The sequence below is a fragment of the Gossypium arboreum genome, chromosome 7, assembly GCF_025698485.1.
Source record: "Gossypium arboreum isolate Shixiya-1 chromosome 7, ASM2569848v2, whole genome shotgun sequence".
In the NCBI taxonomy this organism is placed as follows: domain Eukaryota; kingdom Viridiplantae; phylum Streptophyta; class Magnoliopsida; order Malvales; family Malvaceae; genus Gossypium; species Gossypium arboreum.
The window spans coordinates 69,898,788-69,919,259 of NC_069076.1; the positions used below are offsets into that span (position 1 = coordinate 69,898,788).

The 20,472-nt window shown below is 32.3% G+C and overlaps 1 protein-coding gene and 1 non-coding gene across 2 annotated transcripts; one reads left to right on the forward strand and one right to left on the reverse strand.

Moving 5' to 3' along the window:
* Positions 1-725: 725 nt before the first annotated feature.
* On the forward strand, positions 726-832 carry LOC128295680 (small nucleolar RNA R71). Its single transcript, XR_008286240.1, has one exon. It is a non-coding gene; the product is annotated as a small nucleolar RNA R71 (small nucleolar RNA).
* A 17,300-nt stretch (positions 833-18,132) lies between these two features.
* On the reverse strand, positions 18,133-19,089 carry LOC108488790 (probable carboxylesterase 9). Its single transcript, XM_017793079.1, has one exon. It carries the CDS (start codon positions 19,087-19,089, stop codon positions 18,133-18,135), a length of 957 nt encoding a protein of 318 aa, XP_017648568.1.
* Positions 19,090-20,472: the final 1,383 nt, after the last annotated feature.

Genomic DNA, 20,472 nt, shown 5'->3' on the forward strand with positions numbered 1-20,472 from the left:
TGAGCTGTTCCCTTAGGTTGGGTTCAGTATTACTTGGCAAGCTACCTTGTGGTTGTTTGGAGATTAGTTTGGATAGCTGGCCTATTTGAGTTTTGAGCCATTGGATCGATGCTTGTTGATTTTTAAGTGCTGCCTCGGTGTTCTGGAAATGGGTTTCTGGCACCGGGATAAATTTAGACAGCATCTCTTCAAGGTTCGGCTTCTTCTCTTGTTGGTAGGGTGGTTGTTGGTAACCTAGAGGTGGTCTCTGATTTCTTTGACCTCCCCATGAGAAATTTGGGTGGTTCCTCCAACCTGCATTATAAGTGTTACTATATAGATTGTTTTGAGATTGAGGATTATTACCCATGTAATTTAACTGCTCATTATCCATGTTGTGGCCATAAGGTTGGTCTTTCAAATTGCTTGATCCACCTCCACTTGCTTCACACTGCATTACTGGGTGAACCTGTGAAAAACTAAGAAAACCATCAATTTTCTTATTCAAGAGTTCTACCTGATTAGAGAGCATGGTGACCGAATCGATGTTATAAACACCAGCTATTTTTGTTGGCTTTGTCCTCATGACTTGCCAGTGATAGTTATTCAGTGACATCTCCTCTATAAACTCATAAGCATCTTCAGGTGTTTTATTATTGATGGTTCTGCCAGTAGCTGCATCAACCATTTGCCGAGTCGAAGGATTCAGGCCATTATGGAACGTTTGAACCTGTAGCCAAAGCGGTAACCCATGGTGAAGGCACCTTCTCAAAAGGTCTTTGTATCTCTCCCATGCATCGTAGAGAGTTTCTAAGTCCATCTGCACAAACGAAGAGATATCATTACATAATTTGGCCGTTTTAGCCGGCGAGAAATATTTTAATAGAAATTTTTTGATCATTTGTTCCCAAGTAGTGATTGACCCTCGTGGTAACGAGTTCAACTATTGTTTACATTTGTTCCTCAATGAAAAGGGAAACAACTGAAAACCTATGACATCATCAGAAACGCCATTGATTTTAAATGTATCGCATAGTTCCAAAAAGTTTGCTAAGTGAGCGTTGGTTGGGATCTTCATCCTGCAAACCATCAAATTGAACAAACTATTGTATCATTTGAATTGTGTTAGGTTTCAGTTCAAAAGTATTTGCAGCTACAGTAGGTCTAACTATGCTCGATTTAGTTCCTATTAAAGAAGGTTTAGCATAATCATACATAGTGCGTGGAGCAGGATTGATTAACTGCAATTGCAGGAGGTAGCTGATTGTCTTAGTTTTCAGCCATCTCTTCGGTTAGGGGTTGAGTATTGTCCTCTTGCTCGTTCTCTATGTATCTTAAGCTTCGCCTTATTTCTCTTTGGTTTATGCGAACTGTGCGATCGATTTTTTTGTCAAAAAGTAGTGGTCCTGACAGGTTTCTTCTAGTCATAAACTATAAAAACCTTCCAAGAGAAAGAAAAAGTAAATTAATAAATAATAAAATTAAATTAAATTGCAAGAAAAATAAATGGCTAAAGTAATAGAAATTGAGTGTTCCTAATATCTTAGTTCCCCGGCAACGGCGCCAAAAACTTGATCACGATTTTCGTGTGACAGGTTTTAAATATTTATAATGCATCGTTCTTGAAACTAACTATTATCACGATGTAGGCAAGTGTACCTATCGAATAGTAGTATAGTTTTAGCAAGACCGAATTGTCGAACCCAAAAGAACTAAAAGTACTAATAATGACTGTCTTTTTATCATTTAGCCTAAAGATAAGGGGGTTTTGTTTTAACTAATCATCTAAACTAAGAATTCACATAAAGTAGAATTGGGAGTTTACTTTTGGAAAACGACTGAATTAAGACAATACCTAAGGAAAAATTCACCTAGACTTTACTTGTTATTCTGGCTCCGAATCGGACGATTTATTCATTTAACTTGTTCCGTAGAGATCCCTAAGTTATGTTATTATCCCTATTCAAGACTAATAATGTCTAATCCCTATATTAAATAATTGAGACTTTTCTCTAATTAACACTCTAGGGTTGCATTACCTCGATCTATGGATCCCCCTATTAGGTTTCACCCTAATTCGGCAAAATCTTGTCACCCTATCTCTAAGCGTGCAATCAACTCCGCTTAATTATGACAAATGTACTCTTAGGCAGGGTCTATTCCTCCTCTGAATAAGAGCTTATCTTGAGTCAGTATTCTGGGATATCAAAACAAGAATTAAGAACACATAATTAAGAACAAGTTAAATATTTATCATACAATTCAGAAAATAATAATAAGATTTGTCTTAGGTTTCATTCCCTTTAGGTATTTAGGGGATTTAGTTCATAACTAAAAAGGAAAACATCTTAGAAGAATAATGAATACAAAACATAAAGAAAACCCAAAACTCTTGAAGGGAAATTGAGGGGAGATCTTCAGTCTTGATGATGAATCTGGCTTTTGGGATGGAACAATCGGCTTTCTTCGAATAATTCCTTCCTCCTCCTCTATGCCTCCCATTTTCTTCATCCTCTAGGGTGTACTTATAGGCTTTGGAATGCCTAAGAACCCTCGAAATTAGCCTTTTCCAAATTTGACTCAACTTGGGCTCGGCAGGGACACACTCGTGTGCGAATACCTCAAGCTGTGCTCGAGCCTGTTAAATAGGTACGGCCGTGTGGTCCACCCGTGTGAGTCATGCTTCGATTTTTCCAAATTGACACGGCCGTGTGGTCTGCTTGTGTGAGGAGGTCCAGGCCGTGTTGAATTCGTACTTTGGCCCATTTTCTCTATTTTTAGCCCATTTCTCGTTCCTTTCACTCTCCTATGCTCTCTTAAGTATAAAACATGAAATTAAGGCATTAGGAGCATCGAATTCACCAACTCTAAGGGAAAATCATCCATAAAATGTGTTAAGAATAGGGTAAAAATATGTATAAATTACGATTTATCAATGACATCAGCTACATCATGGTTTTCTCTGCATCTAACCGCATAAACAAGGGCAGACTACCTAGCATTAGTCATGTTCACACCCTGACCCAATGTTTCCTGCCCTATCCAACATTACAGCTCTATTCTGACATCTACCTCTTGGAGGCAACTACCTAACCCTCTGATTCTTAACTCGTTCCTATACCAGAGTTTGCATTTGATCGCCTTGATGTGAACAATCCTTAATCTCATGATTCGTAAACCCACATCTCAAGCAAGCACCCATTCTTCTCCAATGCTTACCCTGGTCCTTCTTATCACAATAAGTATAGTTAGGAGTCCTACCTTCGGTACCAACTACAACAATGTTCTGCTGAGGTCTATCCTTCATGGCCCTTTTATGGTTCACGAAACCAAGTCAAAAGGACCAAGGTCTCTCTTAGGTGGAGCTTAGCCTTCTCCCTATTCTCACAGTCCATGCACTTAACCTCTTCAACTATCTTGGTTTTCTCAACCAAAGTCTCGGAAACCTTCTCTTGGTATAGAGCGGCCTGAATCATCAGATCAAATCATAGCCCATTCTCAAATCTTACACAGTTATCCTACTCAGTCATGACCGTTCCCTGAGCATATCGGCTAAGTCTTAATAAATCGGTCCATACTTGGCTATAGTCATGTCCTCTTACTTTAACTTAATAAATTCAAGCCTACGAGCCTCCATATATCTCGTGGTCACATATTTCTTTTGAAAAGTATATTAGAAATAATCCCAAGTGAATCTCTCAGCCTAAGTACCCCTTCTAACGGATTGCCATCATCAATAAGCCTCACCCCTTAACAGTGATACTATACCTTTCAATTTCTGCTTAAGGGTACAATCCATGTCATCCAAAATCCTTTTTGTAGCCTCTATCCAATATTCGACTTGTTAGGGGTTGTCCCAGCAACACCCCTCAATAGTTTAGCTCTATTAGATCGGAGCATCTCAGTTATGGACCCATGACTACCATATCTGATTTGGGCTCCAGACACTCACTAAAGAACTCTAAGCATAGTCTGCGATACAATGTCATCCACAAGCTCCTACTAACTACCACTAGCAGTAGGTGTATTATCATCATGCTCAACTACGGGTTCAGGAGTACGCACTTGAGATGTAGAAGACTCAATTCGGGCCTTAAGACCTTGCACTCCGCGAGTGTGCATGCTACGATTCCGCATACCTCGGGTATTCATATCGATATCTTGATTCTAAATTTTTATGTATTTATCTATAGTTCAAAAATAAAATTCTCATTATTATCCTGAATATCTTTAGTCGAATAGTTTGAACTATAATTTACATTCTATAGTTTGTTTATAGTTTCAATAGTAAAAGTACTTATCTAGATAGACTTCGGAGTCTCAGATTTTTATTTTTTAAAAATATCAAAACTTTATAAAATAAAATCTATTTGTGGCATGGTTCTCAAAATACCCCTTTAAAACATGCATGTAGATTTTAAGTAAAAACCACAGTTCGAGTTTTGAAATCGGGTTCTGATACCACTAAATGTAACATTTCTAACCCAACTTAGATGTTATAACTAAATTCTAAATACTACATTAGCCACCAAAATGGCTCAGATAAATTTCTGTAATTTCAAACATATTTTAAAACCATTTGTCTTTCTATTGAAAACTAGTGAAATTCGATATTTGTCTCTATATCGTGAAAACATGTTAATTTTAGAAGACCGATTGATTTTAGAATTCCATTTGTAAAGAACAGTCATTTTAAAAACTAAGTTGAATTTTGTTAAAAACTTATTTCGACATAGTAGGGTAAATGTTGTTTTTCTTATTAAGTTCTTATGAACTTATCTATGAGTAGAACTTATCTATGAGTATGTATGTTTCAGGTTAGTATGTTAAGAGACTGCGCCAAGAGAGATGATGTAGGGACCATGCCAATAAGGAGGTATATCGGGTTATTATGCATGCAGAGCATATTTGGTGGTATATAAGAATAAATAGTATTGTATAGAAGTCTAATTTTAGGATAATTGTAACAAGTTATAGTATTAGATGATAACTTTTGTACTTAAATTACTCTGCATATCTTTGTATATGTCATTGTTATTTATGTGATCAATCGAATCTGTAATTAATTATGGTCTATAATAGTAGTTTAAATTTATGTCTATATTTGTGTGGTAACACCCGAGATCCGGATCTAGTGATAGGGACAAAAATTGAACAAGTCCCGATTGTGCGAGAATTTGCAGATGTATTCCCATAAGAATTATCAGGGTTACCATAAAAAAGAGAAGTAAAATTTGTAATCAAACTAATGCTCGAAACTGCTCTAATTTCAATTGTTTCGTATAGAATGGCTTCGACAGAATTGAAAGAGTTGAAAGCTCAATTGCAAGAACTGATTGATCGCAGATTCATCATTTGAGCTTATCACCTTAGGGTGCAACGATTTTTTTGTTAAAAAGAATGATAGAACAATGAGATTGTTCATTGATTACCAGTAGTTGAACAAGGTCATTATAAATAATAAATACCTACTGTTGCTCATTAATGATCTATTTGATCAGTTGAAAAGAGCCACCATATTCTTAAAAATTGATCTCCGTGTAGGATACTATTAGTTGTAAGTCAAGGAATTAGATGTATAGAAAGCTACCTTTATAACCCAATATGGACAATATGAATTCTAGGAAATGCAATTTGGTTTGACCAATGCCCCTACTGCATTTATGGATCTGATGAACAGGGTGTTTCATCCATACTTAGATCAGTTTGTACTTATTTTTATTGATGATATTTTGATTCATTCGAGGAATAAAGTTGGATCCCTTGGTCATGTAATCTCTATGGACAGTATTCGCGTTGATCCAAGTAAGATTTCTGCGATAGTAAATTGGAAACCTTCGAGAAATGTTTCTGAAGTGTGTAGTTTTCTGGGTTTGGTGGGAAATTACAAATGGTTTGTTAAAAGCTTTTAGATGATTGATTTTCCTTTGACGAAGCTTTTATAGAAAAATGTTGTTTTTGAATGGTAAAAAAAATGTCAATAGGGTTTTGATAGATTAAAAACTATGTTAATAGAAGTTCCGATTTTGATACAACCAAAATTTGAGAAAGAATTTGTTCTTTACAATAATGTTTCACTGAGTGGATTGGATTGTGTATTAATGCAAGAAGGTGAAGTAATAGCTTATGCCTCTCGACAGTTGAAACTGGACGAGAAGAACTATCCAACGCATAATCTTGAGTTGGAAACTTTTATTTTTGCTTTAAAGCTTTAAATATTAGACGACATTATCTTCATAGTGAGAAATGTCATGTTTTTACCGACCACAAATGTTTGAAGTATTTGATAACTCAAAAGGATTTGAATTTGCAGCAATGAAGATGGCTTGAACTACGAAAAGACTATGATCTAGTAATTGATTATCACCCAAAAAAAACTATGATATAGTCCTTATATTTGTTTGTGTTAAACTTGTTTTCAATGAGTATATTTGTAATGCCCTATATTTGGCAGGTCAAAAGTTTTGGTGTAAAGCTGTAAATTATTGGTTTGGCATAGTGTTAACCACCCAAATGATTGTTTTGGCGTATACGTATGGGTGTATAGTATTCGCCACTTAAGAAATTAAGAACTTGACTTTATGATATTCTATTATATCAATAAGAAGTCTGTGTTATGATATTAAAGGGTAAGTATGGACTAAGTATTCGCCAAAGGCATAATACGCCTGATTAATCTAGAATACTGTGCTAGTTTGATTTTAAGTAACTTGGTTAGAAATCAACGAGCTAGCCAAGTTGGGTAATGGTGATTTCAAGGTATTCATTTATACTTCTTTCAGAAACTGTAGGCCATTAAGAAGGCAAGTTCTAAAATATATGACACTTGTTAAACTTCACTAGGTAAGTTGAGTTTTATATAAGTGTGAGAGATGAGTTCTGAAAGGTTTCTTCTTTCTTCTTCCTCTTCTTTAAGTGGTATTTATTGATACTTTCCTTAAGTCTAAATGTATCTTACATCGATGATTTAAAAGCTATGGTTATGTTATGATCAGTGGTTATTCTATTCAAGGGTAAGTATTACTATTCTACATGTTAAATTTTGAAAGAGTAAATCTGTAAGAGGTGAATGAACAACAAAATATAAGTATAATATTTTACATGGGAGTTGTCAGTGTTTGGATTGATGGTAAATTATATACGAATGAGTCTTAATGATGTTTTTATGTTCTAAAAGCAGTGGTTGTTGCTGGTTCGAGACGGATATCTGGATCTGGAGTTTTGAACTATTGTTAATGGGAATCAGGTGAGTTACTATGTTGACTCTTGCATGTATACTGTTCATATCGGGAATTTCTTGTAGAAAATTGATTGAACTATGAATTCAAAACCAGGAAAAGTATAGTGGATATATTTGATAGAGAATCTGATAAATCTAAGAATGTGATGATTGGTGTATGGGTACTAAAACATTGAAAGTGTGGTCGTGTATGTATGTTTGGAAATGTATGCTATGAGATATATGTTTTGTTGGGTGTGTTTTAGGAAATTAAAGTGTTGAGCTTAGATTATGTTAGTGCATGAAGAGTCTGTAAAGTGAGTTTGTTTTTGGTTACCACAGTGGTGTCTGATGGAGTCCGTTAGGACAAAAAACACGAACTTTGATATGAACTCTGAAGGAAAAGATGGCATCCTCTAAAAAGGAAAAGCCTAATGGGGTTTTTTACGTATCCTAGGATGATAATGGGCAAACCTCACGTAATGTGAGTTTAGACAAATCCATATTACAAACACAACAACTAAGAATAGGCTTTAAGGCGAACTTTGAAAGAATAACTTTTATGGCATAATCTGAAAAGAATGCATTTATGGCACACTCCAAATGGACTGCCTTTGTGGCGCATCATGACAATACCCTTTGTGGTGTGCTTTAATGGATGTCCTTTATGGTAGGTTTTGTATTAAGCTAAATGGTGTATTCAATATGGCTCTTAAGCATATTCAGTAAAGTTAATATGATATAAGGTATCTATTGATTGTACGGTAAAGTACCATATAAGGCTAAGATTTGATTTAAGACAATGAATTGAGGAGATGTGAGAAGTAACGAGTTAACATTGAAGGTTTCTTCCGAATAAAAGTTTAAATCTATGTGTTCAAAATAGGTATTTTTTATTTGTATATGTGCGTATTCACGAATTGTGATTCTACGTTAATTCTGAGTTATGTATGTACATGAAATGGTATTTTGGTTGCATTGATCTTTGAAAAGGAAATTGATATAGATGTATGAATGTTAAGATTGAAGGATATAAGTCAAGAATTGAGGTCATCAATGGGAAAAAGAAATGAATCCAAAGTAAGATATGGCAACTAATGTGTATAAAAGATTTGAATGCAGGAAGTATTCGCCAGAAGCAAGTTAGATGTCAAAAGAACAGTAAGATAGACGCCATGAATCATCAGCTACATTGTGCATGTATCAACTAAGGTAAATGGTTTTTTTTTCACAAAGTTTTTATGAACTTATCTATGTGTATTATGCTCTAGGTTTGTTGATATGAGTCTGTGCCTAGAGGGACGATGCCAAGACTACGCCAATAGAGTGGTGTATCGAGTTATTATGCATACAGAGCAAGCTTGATAACGTATTAAAAACTAGTAGTATTACATAGAAGTCTATCCTTAGGATAAATGTAATAAGTTATCACATTAGATGATAACTTTGTAATTAAATTACTTTACTTATCTTTGTATATGTCATTATTATTTATGTGATCGAGCAAATTTGTAAATAATCGTGGTTTATAATAATAGTTTAGATTTATGTTTATTTGTGTGGTAACACCCAAGATCTGGATCCAATAAATCAGATCGGGTCAAGGGCGTTACAATATCAATTTGTGCCAATGTAAACTTGGTAGAAGGGTTATGATACTTGGCATACTAATTAGGGTTATATGAGCATTATGTTATGGAGTTTTGTCACAATATGGCATTGGGCTATATGGTCCCTTGGTTGGGCATTCTATGCAGATCATTGGGTATGTACATTCTCTTCGAAGACTCTCCTAGTGTTTAGAGGTTTTGCACTCATGTGTAGTTTCTATTGCCTTTGGGCTTTGCACTTGTGTGCACTTTGGTGAGTTTTAGTGGATTATGCTCTTATAAGCTCATTGGTGTTTAATGGATTCTCATATGTCTGAGTCCTATTTTACTAAAGCTACATTGGGTGAGAAATTTGAAATTCCATTAATGATATGCTAATGAAATTTAATATGATAATAAAGAATGTAAACTTTATGAATGTTGGAAATATGTTTTACTTGTATTAGTTGTGAAATATGTTTTGATATCTTGAGAAATGAAATAAGAATGTCTATACTAATACTTGTTGTATACACTAGAGCCAAGTGAATTCTATTATATTAGTCTTTCTTTGTAAGTTTTAACTTTACCATGCCTTTATTCTAATTTAACTTATAACCTTGTTATGATATATATGTATGGTATGCTCACACCAATGCTAAGTAAGTATAGTTATTTCCATTTAAACATTATGCTTACATACTATTGTTCTAGCATGTAGATTTTTCTTTTGGATTCTTGAAGCCCAACTCAACCCTAGATCATCACACTTTTGTCAAGACATTCAAGAACATGAAATTAGCATATATGTAATTTAGGGCATGTACTTAGGGTGTCAACCATTTGTAATATGCTATTTCTTATACTATTGAATACTTTAAGATTTGTTTATGATTCATTGAGTTTGGATTCTCATTTGGATAACTTGAATTTGTGATTATATGAAAATTTGTTAAGCATGCATGGATATCCATATTTTTAAGTGGCATGCATGCATATCCATCTTTTTAAATGTGGGTAATGTTTTGGATGAATATTAAACTTGTTTCAGATGAATTCATGAAGTATAAACATGTTTTCAATAGTATTTCAATGATTTTGTGAATGTAGTATAAGATAAAACATGTTTTATGGTTAAATCTTGCATGTATTTCCTTTATTCTTAAGCATGTTTTATAAATACCTTGCTTAGAGGTGTGTTGGAAGGTGTTTAAAATGTTTTTAACTTGTTTTCTAGGTCCTTTGCTTCAAGGTTTTAGTACCTTAGGAGAAACAAGCAAGTTAGAGGTTCAATTTTTGCTCAAAGGTTCCAAAGCATCAATACTTGGCCTAGTGATATCGCAATAACTAAGACAATGAGCAAAAAGCTATTGTATCAGGGAGATGTATTGGTACTTTTCCCTAGAGGTATCAATACCACAATGCTTGGCTCAAGCCACAACATTGTGTTTTGACTTTCTGGGTTTTTTTTTTTGGTCCCAAACACCTCTGACTACTCTTGAACCACTTCTAAATGATTTTAAATTGTTTCTAAGTCTCTAAATTGTCTTAAACTTGATTTAGTGATTTTATAAAAATGTTTTAAAATTTAAAATCTTAAATAATTTCTAGATTTTTGCTATGTACTTACTCCATTAGTACCTCCCATTTGTACCGGCTGTCAGGACACATGATGGGTGTTACAACTTTAATATGCATATATCATGTTAATGTACATAATGGTTTTTTTTTTCATTTTATCAAAATAAATTGGACTTTTTACTTGGATTTATAGATGGCATAATAGTCCCAACATGAGTCATTTGCTCAATCTAAGCCTATAGACTATATACCATTTAGATTACCTACTCATATAAATTATATTTTTGTGTTACAATCAAACTATGTAATGTACGTTAATATTAGTTAATGTTTAGGTAATCAGTGAACTAATATCCAGGGATTTAAATAACGGTCTGATACCGTTATAGCGGACGCTACTACTGAAAATAACAGTGTGAAGTGAAGTGACATCGATAGCAGTGGGTCGCAGCCGTAATTTAACGCGTAACAGCCAATTGCGGCAATAACGGGCCGCTATTTCTGTTATTTTCCATTACAGTAAATTAAAAAAAAATCCATCTCCCTCCACTAAACAAAAATCAACAGAAACAGTGAAATACAATAAAACAAAAGGGAATATATTCCCCTACCTGCAAAATCAGAGTGTTTTCAATCAAAAAAAGTAAAAAGAAGACCAAATAAACAGAAAAAAACAATCAAAATTCAAAACTCAAAAGCAATAGATAATATGAAATTCTATTTCTCATATTTCGATCCCTAAACTCCAAACCAAACGGCAAACAAAGCAAACCCAGATCACTTGCACATTCAGAGATTGATAATTTTCAAGTAAGTACCTGAAATTTTGTCTTGATTCTTGCTTGTTTTTGCAGTGCAAATATGTTCTTTAGACTTTAGGTTAGGGATGAAGGGAGAAGGCACAACCAGCATGTTCCAAGAATTTGATAGGGTTTTGAGAGGATATGAGTTTTGAGAGGATGATAGAGTTTAGGCCTCTTCAGTTTTTCTTTCTAAGTTTTCTGCCGTTTGATTTCCTTTTTTCTTTATTTTTTTCATTTTTATTTTCCTTTACTCCTAGCCAAAATCGAGGCACTGTCTAGGCCACCAGTGTTCTCTTGACAGATCACTCTTTAATGGGAGTAATGTTTGACTTAATATGTTATAGAGACTTAAAATTAAAATTCATAAATGAAATTTATTATATTAGTTAAACATATATATATATAATCATTTTTAAAATAAAACCACTATATATTATTTAATGAGAATGATATCCTCACTATGTTTATTAAAATTAATATAAAAATGAGATTAAATTTGAATGATAAATTTGAGGATTTGAAAGTTTTAAATTTGATTATTGTTTGTATTTTTTCTATATGTATTTTGGATTTAAATTGATTTTATATTTTGTATAAAATGTAAAAATACTTTTATATTGTAATATTTGCTACTTTGTAAAAGGTTATGTTTTTTATTAATTTTCAATCAAGTTAGTGTTTAGTTGACTCTTGACATTAACTTATCGACAATTAAGTATAATATAAATATAAATATTCATATTCTATTTTTAATTTTTATTGATATAAATTTTAACATATTAATAATTTATGAAATTAAATTTTACATACACATATGGAGTTTTAATAATTTTCTTAGGTAATTATATACTATGCTAATGCAATCATAAAAATCATCTATACTATAAATTAAGGAGTTGATTGAGTTGATGTAACCTAATAACTGAGACCAAACTCAATTAGAAAATTATTATCCATTCATTTAATAAAACAACAAATATTATTTCAAGATATTTATATATTTTTAGATTTGATAAATTTAGAAAAAATACATGCATATAAGTGTAAATAACGACATTTGAAACCCAACATTAAAATCATCTTAACTTTATCATTTCATGCCTTTAATTTTCATAACAATTTTTTTATAATTATATTACTTAAATGTTTTCACCTTTGTTTCTATAAACTAGTAAGTATTTAAAGTGGAAAAGAGTGAATCCAACCTCTCACTCCCATCCTCTTCATCTTTTAACTTTGACAACAATCATATTATTATATTTTTAATATGAAAGCTTCAATCTTATTAGGTTTATAATTTTACTTTATATGTTATTTTTAATTAATATTGTAATTATAATTTATAATGATAATTATTTATTATTTATTATTATTATTTTAAAATTTCATAACTTTCAAAATTTATTATTTATTATTATGTATAGATTATGCAATAAATTTAAATTTTCCATGTTAATGATGTTTAATTTTTTTGTATTATATTGTTGATAATATAAGTAATGAGTTGCTTATATTTCTAAATACAATTTTATGTTTCTTATATATAAATAAAAATAAAGCATGTCACCACGTGAAGAGTTCCCGACTAAAGGATTGGAGGGTGCACCAAGTAATGATATAGGTTGGCACTTTCGAACTCCAGTGCCAAATACAAAAGAAAATATTGTATGTAAACTTTGTGGTAAAGTTGTGAAAGGAGGAATAACGCGATTTAAAGAGCACATTGCTCATAAAACTTGCAATGTTGCACCATGCCCTAATGTTACTGGTATGTGATACTTTATTATTATTTTTAAATGTTATTGTAAATTTTCTATAAAAATTATATATAATTGATAATAGTATAAAGTGTGAAATATTTTTATTTTATTAACATGTGTCATTAGAGAAAGTATGATGAATATACTGAAAAAAAGCAAGACAAAGAAAATAGACGAAAAGAGGAGAAAAGATGAATTCTTATCTCAATTAAGAGAAGATGAGGATGAACACGAGGAGTTCATTGATGAGGTTTCTGCTATAAGGTAAGCAACTCGAGAAAGTATCCAATCACAACACGAGTGACATAGAAGGGAAGAATTCAGACGAAGTACTGGTGGTTGGAATACCATTTATGAAGAAGGGCGATCTTATCATGGATCAGCTAGAGAATGTCATAGAGAAAGAACAGGTAAATCCATCCCAAGTGAGTTTGAGTTTACCTTAAGGGGAGCTATACCTGAATTGGTTAGAAGCAAAAGTTCAAAGCAAGCAAAGGTCAATAACTCTTTTTTAAAGAGTTTTTGAAGGAAGATAGGTGAAACGGTATCTAAATTTTTAATATATGAAAGACTTCCTTTTCATTTAGCAAGCTCTCCATGGTTGTATAACTTAATTCAAGTGTCAACAGAAGTTGGACAAGGTGTAAAGCTCCAAACACCTTATGAGATTTCAGATGTGTATTTGGAGTTAGAGTATCAACGAGTTCGTGATTGGGTAAATGGACTAAAGACTCATTAGAAAGAATTGAGTGCAACTCTAATGTGTGATGGTTGGGCCAACAGTTTGAATCAAATGCACTTCATTAATTTCCTTATTTATTGTAGTAAAGGAACCATTTTTTGGAAATCGGTAGATGTTTCAAGTGTTCATAGTGATGCTGAATTCTACTACAGTTTGCTAGATTCAGTTGTAGAAGAAATTGGAGAAAATTACATTGTCCAAATAGTGACTGATAATGAGGTAGCAATGAAAGCTGCTGAAAAAAAATTAATGCTGAAAAGAAAACATCTATATTGGACCTCATGTGCAGCTTACTGTTTAGATTTATGCCTTGAAGATATTGGGAAAAAGCCCAGTGTAGCAAAAGTGTTAGATGAGGCAAAGAAAGTGACTTGCATTATATACAATCACATTTGGACTGTTGATTTGATGAAGAAGTATACACAAGGGAAACAAATACTTCGACCTGCTCTTACTCGATTCGCAACTCATTTCATTCAACTTGAAGAGATAACAAGACAAGCAAAGTCTGAGAGAAATGTTTAATTCAAAGGTTAGTATTTTATAATTAGTTAATATAATTACTTAAATTTAGAAACTTTTAATGATTTTATTAGTTCCAAATAATTTAAATTATATTATTTTAAAATTTTTCTTATAAATATATAGGAATTTAAATAATCAAAATGGGGACAACAAAAGTTAGGGCCTGCTTATAAAGCCAAAAAAATTGTTTTGGGAAAAGATTTTTGGAAAAAAGCCAATGACCTCATAAAAGTTTACGAGCCCCTAGTAAAAGTATTGAGACTTGTGGATAGTGATGAAAAACCAACAATGGGCTTTATTTATGGGGCTGTTGATAGAGCTAAATGAGCAATTCAACAAGATTGTCGATATTTCACCAAGTATGAAAAGATTATTGACAATATATGGAATTTTATGCATTCCGACTTGCATTCAGCTGGTAAGATAAAATGTTTCATATAATTAAGAACTATTTTTATATTTTATTATTTTAAGCTTTAGGTTATTATTATCTGATGATATTCTTATAAATTATACTTAGGTTATTTTTTTAATCCTCAATTTCAATTTGGGGTGGAGCATTCTGAGAATGTACTAATAGAAACATTAGAAGGTACACAATTAGTAATTGAAAGATTAGAACCTTCTCTTGATGCTAAAGTTAGAATAGTTAATCAGGTTAGATTCAAGTACTATTATTTGTAACATAGTTATATAATTTGAAATAGAATTATTGTTTTTATTTTTACTTTATCTTTTATTTATGCAGTTGTTACTATTTAGAGATAAACATGAGACATTCGATACTCCACAAGCACAAAGAGCTCGGAAGCAAATGAATCTGGGTAAACAGTTAATTAAATTATTTAATTTATATTATATTATTTAATTATATTGTACATTTTGAAGTTATTTTGAAATTGAAATAATATTATGCAGCTGAGTGGTGGATAATATACGGCACATGTGTTCCCAAATTACAAAATTAGCAATTAAAGTGCTTAGTCAAACAACTTCAGCATCAAATTGCGAACGAAATTAGAGCACATTTAGTTATATTCACACCAAGGCAAGAAATAGGTTAAAGTATAAAAAACTTGAGAAACTAGTATTTACCTATTATAATATGAGGCATCAGATAAAGCATCAAAAAAGAATGAGCACTGATGATATAAGCACTAGTTTTAACCCTATCAACCTTGATCATATCTTTGAAGATGTTGATCCACTATCAAAATGGCTTCATGAGAAAGAGAATCCATTATTAGATGGTGAAAATGCAAGTGTGTTGCCTGTGGATACCTCTGATGATGAAATGGATGTTGATCAATCTCAACAACGAAATTTATCTCATTCAAGTTAGTTCAACGCCAAGTCAGAGTGGCGATGGACCCGATGGTGGTGGTTTAAGTCCAATTGATGAGGATGATGGATATAGTGGTGATAGAGGTGAAATTAGGTCTTCTAGTCAGTATGGAGGAGAATATGGGGCTGGTACAACTAGTGGACATTTTTGTGATAGATCAGAGTTTGATGGAAATATGTTTCCTGAACCTCGGAGAGATAGAAGTGAACCTAGAGCTCCATCAAAAGGAAAAGGCAAGAAGCATACTTTTATAGGCTCTTCATCTGGTAGGAGATCGAGTTCTAGTAACCTTGGGTACAGTGATTCATCTACTAGCACTCAAGGTTTTTATCCACCAGAACAACCTTCATATTTCAACCTTCACATGGTTATCCACATCCATATGGTTATTACCCACCATTTCCTAATTATAGTGTGCCATACCAGCCTCAAATGCATCCTCCACCACAAATGTATCACCCATATCCACCTCTCATGTATCCTCCTCCTCAAATATATCCTCCATATCAATTATATGAAAACCAAGGTGAAAATGTAACTTTTTTTGGATATATTTTTGGACAAAGGCCAAGAGAATCAAGTCAAGAACGCTCTCAAAGTGAAGGTGAAGGATCTGATCTTCCTCGTCATTCCACTAATTGGTGAAAACTAAATCGTATCACTACCATTATTTGTAAGGTATGTTTTTTTAAAGAAAACTTTTGTTAATGTTCTTAATTTTGATGATATTAAAACATTTAAAATATATCTTTAGATAAATGAATGGAGTATATTTTATGAAAAGATAATTAAGAATCGAAGCATGTTAAACTATACATGAAAGTAGAATAAGAGTGAGAATAAGTGGTAGGAAATAGGAATAATTAATGAGAATCTATACATTTATCTATCCCTTTTTCCTTTTGCAGCATAGAATGTTTATATCTTCACCATCTTCAAAGTTGTCAAGAAATATTGAAGACATCTCTTAGGTATGAATTTTCAACTATTTTATCTATAAAACTTTCAAACTTATTAAATATGATAAATGTTTAATATTTCCTTTTTTATTTTGTTATTAGTTAATATAATATTCTTAGAAAATTAAGTAAATAAATATAAGAACAATTAATAATTATAAAAGTTGTGTTCTCATATCATATTAATAAAAGTTCATAAGTGTTAGAAAGCACTCTAAAAATCATTAAAAGTGACTTTTTATAATTATAATTATAATTATTATGATTAACAATAAGTTGTACGAATTTTAAAAAAATTCACGACCGCGATACCCGCAGTGACCGCGATAGCATCCGTTATGTCCGCAACCGCGATAAACGCAACGCAACCGAAAACGCTGCTACGACCACAATTTAAATCCCTACTAATATCTACTCACACATTTTGCTTTATATATAAAAAAAAAAGTTGAGGATATCATCTAAAGAATATTAAAAAACCATGGCGAAATTTTTGGAAATTACAATTATGACGAAATAACTAAATTTAGAGTAAAAATCTTAGACACTTACAATCATTGAGGTGTGTCTATTTCAACCTCAATGAAGTGTGAGAATTAAGAAGGTAAGTCGATTTTCTGTAGAGCTTCCTTGTATAGCGGTTTCGTAGACATAAATACAAGCTTGGGATTTTGGATTTCTTTTGCCATGCATCAATTAAAATAACAAAACCTTAAAGCTCACATGGTAGGTGCTCGAAAAATCCAAATGTTGCTTTAAAAATACAAAAGTTTAGAATTTCTCTTTCCCTCCACCTTTCTTTCTCTTCTTTTAATCTCTTTTTTTAAATTTTTTATTATTATTATTATGCTGAAATGTATGACATATTTTACATACCCTACTATGTTCCTATCAGAGGAGTATCTGGGTTGGCAGAGCCCATGCCCCCAACCCCTTAAAATGAAAACTTGTTATTCAAGATTTTTTTTTTAAATTTTAAATTAATAATAGTAAAATTATATTTTAACCCTATAAAATTATAAAAACTCGATTTAATCTCTTAAAAATTATAAAAATATAGACTATAAAAAATTAAAAATTCATTCACCCCTAAAAAATTGTTCTAGCTTCTCTTTACATAAGGTAATGTTTTCTCAAACATGAGGACCGTAACTAAATTCTGGGATCAACTCATCGGCACCATCTCTCCAGATTATATAGATCATGTCTGCTTGAATTCATTCAATCCCTGTTGTTGTATAGCGCTATGTGCAAACAGAAACAATGTAGCAATTCAAGTAAAATTTAAGAAAGCAAAAAGTAAGAAATAAAAAAAAGAATTGAAAGAAGAATGAACTGAAAACGATTCATTAATCATTGCAATAAACCCTAAAATTATATACATAAAACCATACAAAAGAAAAAAAAAATATCACACCAGTAACTTGCCCATGATCAACAAAAACAGAACATGATTTAACTTCGTTTACTTCGCAATTATCAATAACATGAAACAATAACTTACCAAAAGTAACCCACTTCTAATGAAAAGACACTAACACCACTAACATATGTATATATAACAAACTAAATAGAAAAGTGGAATCCCTTATAAAGAATGGATTTTAGATGATGAGTTCAGCTTGTAATTTCAAATGATAAATTCCTTAATAATATTCAAAATGGCCTGAGCTCTTTGTGTATCCACGATATCGATGTTATGGAAGCCGACAATATCGAAACGTGCATCAACTTGAACCTTTTCATCCACCAACATTTGCACGAATGCTTGCACCCGATCAAACATTGGATCCATGTCGAATGAAATCACCAAACACCGCCCTAACGAACTGACCTTACTCTTGTACACTGCATCCTGCATTGGATTACAATATCGGTGGTCACGGTCTGTTGCCTTAGGCAATGCTAACTCCCACAAGAGATCAAGTACAGGCAATGGTATCAACTGATCCGTTGCATATTTCAACTCTGATGGCAGTCTTTCTTTCCCACCAAACATTGGTTGGTTTAAAAATATACCATTAATATTTAAAGGCTTTATATCATGATCTGCAGCTTTTATAGCAGCATGAAACGCAATATTGCCACCGCTGCCACGTCCACCAAGGTAACATCTTGTGAAATCCCCGTAATCTCTTAGCCATCTTTCTCCTTGAGGGTCCAAAACCTGTTTCTTCACCCACAGGATCGTGTCAATGGCATCTTCGTACTGCGTCGGGAGCCTGTGCTCGGGGGCAAGACGATGCTCCACTGCTACAACAATGGCGGGTGTTTCACTGGCAATGGTAGAGCAAGGTTGATGAGTTGTGATATTGGAAACGCTGAATAAAGTGAAGCCACCACCGTGGAAGTAGAAAACGATGGGTAATCGTACAACAGTGTTGTCATTAGATGGCAATTTATTGGGGCGGAAAATGCGTGCCCAGACCTTTGTTTCTTCGTTGACGGTGACATCTTTAGAAACAGTGGGGTTACCTGGAATTATGTCGGGGTTGGCTTCGGTGCTGGGGAAGTTGGTTAAGCGAGTGATGGTACCGTCTGGGTTGAGACGTATACTGAGGTGCTGGTATGGGTCGAATTTCGACATTGTTATGGTGAGATTTGTGGTGTAAATTCGAAGAAGATAGTTAAATTGCGATACTTGTTCGTGGCATATGACCCATTCAAAAGGCTGCCTTTGTCGCTGTTAGAAATTTGCGATAACAGAATTCCTGAAACACCTGGATTTTTTGATGCTTGGAACTAATTTTTAGTCTTAAGATTAGGATTCTTTGAGGTAATCTTAGAGTTGTTGACTTTTTTACATTCGTTGCTTTATTTCAAGCTCTCATTTTGAATACTTCCATTTGTTATTGTTGACGAAAAAGTTCAGTTTATGGGTTTGCTTGAAAAGATAATGCTTGAGCTCTATTTGGCTAATCAAGCAAGTCATCTAATCATGCCTATTTTTGGGTGGGAAAATAAGCTATAATGTGTTTGAGTAACAACTTCAATTAAAATTCCCTAAATCTTAAACTTAGGTTTGTACCTCAATTGATAATGTGTTTAGAAAAAGGTACTCAATTTCATTATCTTACCCATTTTAGTACTCAATTGGAACAATAAATTTTTAGTTTTATTCCTATGCAAAATTTTAACTGATATTGATCATATTAATGTGAACGGATTGATTTCGATTATATCAATAGGTACAAAATAAATTAATTTTAAAATACAAATGTAATTATATATTTGGACTTATTAAATTATGAATTGTTATATGACTAGTATAGTATGATTTTATTGTTTAATTTATGAAATAATTTTTTGATTTTTGATTTTAAATTTGTTTAATGATGGATTATATTTATAGAGTTTATTAAAAAATATTCTATATAATAAATGAATATTTTATATGTGAGATTTATTTAATCTCATTATTTGATATTTATAAATATTTTTATATACATATATCAAGTATTTTTTAAAACCAACGATAAATTTGAAATGATATATTAAACAAATTAATACTTACACAAACCGGTACCAGCAAAAAAAAAAAAAAAATCCACCATTGTGATAGCTACTACATGTTTGGATAGCAACTCTAATTGAAATTTAAATATTCTACGCACATCACATCTGTCATTTTTTATTAGCCTTTTCCTAACTCATAAATAGGAGTATAATGCACTCGAGCGCACTCAAAACTCACTCATGTTCTCTTATATTAGCAACAATATCCATGCCAATCAATAGAAAGAAAATAATGTTAATTATCTATAAACAATATTATATATATCTAAATAATATTTAGATAAAAACATGCCTTATAAATATAATAACATGTAAATTTAAGTTAAAAAGCAGAATAGAACATTAACCTTCAAGCATTGATATTTAATTCTTTTTATGTGTATCAATGTTTATATACTCTTTAACAATTGATGAACATAAGAATCTTTTACACAAAGGCCCGCATATATAGCAC